Source organism: Octopus bimaculoides, chromosome 1 (assembly GCF_001194135.2).
Source record: "Octopus bimaculoides isolate UCB-OBI-ISO-001 chromosome 1, ASM119413v2, whole genome shotgun sequence".
In the NCBI taxonomy this organism is placed as follows: domain Eukaryota; kingdom Metazoa; phylum Mollusca; class Cephalopoda; order Octopoda; family Octopodidae; genus Octopus; species Octopus bimaculoides.
Window position 1 is genome coordinate 10,727,655 of NC_068981.1, and position 3,114 is coordinate 10,730,768.

At 37.9% G+C, this 3,114-nt stretch overlaps 1 protein-coding gene across 1 annotated transcript in view; it reads right to left on the reverse strand.

Moving 5' to 3' along the window:
• LOC106878188 (uncharacterized) overlaps nt 1-2,207 on the reverse strand; it is a 28,888-nt gene extending 26,681 nt beyond the window's left edge. Inside the window, exon 1 of the mRNA XM_014927327.2 lies at nt 1,941-2,207. Coding sequence (XP_014782813.2) covers nt 1,941-2,021 — 81 coding nt within the window. The 5' untranslated portion in view covers nt 2,022-2,207. The remainder of the gene's footprint in view (nt 1-1,940) is intronic.
• Nucleotides 2,208-3,114: the final 907 nt, after the last annotated feature.

The following is a 3,114-nucleotide window of genomic DNA, read 5'->3' on the forward strand; positions in this document are numbered from 1 at the left end:
CCTGGGTCTTATCACTCTAGCCCGAAATGGCCTCTCGACTAGAAGCATTCTTTTCTCTCTCTCTCTCTCTCTCTCTCTCTCTCTCTCTCTCTCTCTTTCTCTTTCTCTTATCACTCTTATCACTCTTATCACTCTAGCTCGAAATGGCTATCTATGTCTTTCTTTCTTTTCCCCCTGCATCACCAAACTTGTGTGTGTATGCATGTGTAATATAATCATATACACAAATGCAATTTCTGTCTTACCATCTTGCTGCCTACAGCAGTGAACCAGTCTTGACGAAACTTTATGTTAAACTAACATCTAGTTCAGTTACAAGCTAATTGGATTTCAATAAAAATCTATAATGGCCCTCACTAGGCTAGTATTTGAGGGAGCAAGAGTGTTAGTGTGAGGGAAATGTGGTAGCATAGTGAGTGTGGCTGGTATCAAGGAAGGGGAGAACAACGTTGTGTAAGCGACATACGTAACTTTTAAAACGCCAAAGGGAAAGAAAGGCGGGTGTGAGGAATGTGATCACCTGTGTGTACGTTTGTAAATGTGTGTGTGTGAGACGTCCTATAACTGTCTGTCTATTTTTGTAGGGTCTTCCTTGTTGCTGTTACATTGTGAAATTCAGTTGCAAAAGATCTTGATTGTGTATAACGATTAAAAGTTTTTGAAAATCTTGCGTAGGCACTGAGCAGGTATCGCCAAGCTTTTGGCAAAATTTGATGCAGATTCTCTGCTCAATTTTTTGTCATGGTCAATGCGATGATCACATGCTACACACCTTCCTTCCAAGCACTGCTGTAAGCAACAGAAGTGAGCTAGAACGTTAAAATTTAGTGTGCATGCATAAGCAGAGTTCAAGGTTAATTTGCGCCAAGAGGCTTTGCTCTGCGGGATGTAGCTTTGTCCGAATACTTATTGATCAGACTACGTATATATATATAAGTATTATGTGAATGATGAAGGGGAAAATAGGAAAGCTTCTGACAATGCGGCAAGTTTCACAAAACCTTTGTTTTTGGTGCAAAGGCCCATCCTCAGACGAAACAGTCTGGGAGATGTCTATTTATAGAGGTTCCGTTAACCCATCCAAATCCCTCAGCGTTATCTTAGCAGCAGAAGTCATCCTCCATATTCGTCTAACCGAAGCATTTATTCACAGTGAGTTCTTTTCTCGTATTAAACAGGAATCATGGCTAAAATCAATGTTTATTGAGCGATGAGTGAACAAACTACATTTCTAGAGACCACACTTTAGTGCCCACCTCACTAATCTCAGTAGACACTGAGTGCAGCAACAATTTCCTTGTGCAACTCTGTCTGCCACCAGATTTACAGATGTCACAGAATATTTCTGGTTGTGTCTGTTGCAGCTCGTGACTGTATAGACACATAAAACAATTATCAAAAGCTGTGTTACCAAGTTATATTCGCTTGAGAGTGGCGGCAGCAGTACACTATTATAAAGTAAATGATTTTTATTAATTTCCTCCAAATATATTTATACTTTGCTTTATCTTCATTCTGTTTCATACTTTTCATACATTAAACAATAATTTTAAAACAACTATTATTCTTCTACCAAATAAAATCAATTTTTATGATCGTTTTATCGATCTCAGTAGAGTCATTATTGTTTCTGAATAGTTCAATGTTACATCGTTAAAACAAAACAAAACGTGACTACTTGTGCTTAACTCAACACAAATGTAAACCAGGCTTTCAGGTTCAAACGCTCCTACAAACTAAACACAAAACTCTAGTTTTTAAAGGAGAGATAAGTGTGGATTTTTATAATTTTCGAATTAGTTGTCTAACTTTTTCTTAGCTTGTAATTTGTAAATCATCGGCAAATAATAGGAATTACAACAGTCTGAAAGCTTTCTATATCCAGATCGCTATAATTTAACATGATTTTGAAGATAAAATAATAGGAAACGGTTACTTACTAATAGTGCCTTTTCTCCGTATTCGTTTAAGATCTTAATCAACTGTAATGTATCAGATTCATTTAACTGTAGGGGTGCCATGGCGTTTATTAAAATAAAGTAAATTAAAAAAGTGCCGTCAGCTTCTTTCAATTATTACTGTTAAATTTCCACATCGATTTGTTTCACAACTTCCGTTAATTTAAGAAAGAAATGACGAGACTTTAGTTGTTTAAGTTTGATAATATAACAAGTACACCGCGTAACTTATAACTTCGAAGTGGGTTACTCAGGATTGCAGTGACAGTAGAGGTCGACAAGGGTTAGATAACAGCTTGTATTTACTAAAGTCTCGTGATAATCATTAAAGGCTATCAGTAAACAACTTAGTTTTCAATTAAATGTAGATGGTGAAAAATATCTTGTAAGAAACTGATATTGTATTGGCTGTTATTTTATAAAAGTTGACTTACAATTATTATGTAGAACAATGCATCATTTATATAAATGCAACGTAAAACCTAATGCATACAATAATCATTCTTATAAAGATTCATTATACTAGTACAAAATGACAACTATATAAGCGAAGGGTGTAATCCATTGAAAAGATAAATATACTATTGGTTCTTGTGGAGGCACAATGGCCCAGTGGTTAGGGCAGCGGACTCGCGGTCATAGGATCGCGGTTTCGATTCCCAGACCGGGCGTTGTGAGTGTTTATTGAGCGAAAACACCTATAGCTCCACGAGGCGCCGGCAGGGGATGGTGGCGAACTCTGGTGTACTCTTTTACCACAACTTTCTCTCACTCTTACTTCCTGTTTCTGTTGTGCCTGTAATTCAAAGGGTCAGCCTTGTCCACACTCTGTGTCACGCTGAATCTCCCCCAAGAACTACGTTAAGGGTACACTTGTCTGTGGAGTGCTCAGCCACTTGCACGTTAATTTCACGAGCAGGCTGTTCCGTTGATCGGATCGACTGGAAAACCCTCGACGTCGTAAGCGACGGAGTGCCAACGCTATTGGTATTTATTTTTATCGAAAGGAGGACCCAGATAAATGAAAAGCAAAATCACCTGAGCAGGACTTGCACTTAAAACATAGAGACATAGCTATACACGGCAGGTAATTTAATCTGGCGTTCTAATGTTTCTGACGTTTATCACAAGCAGCGGCTTCCATAAAGAAAATAGG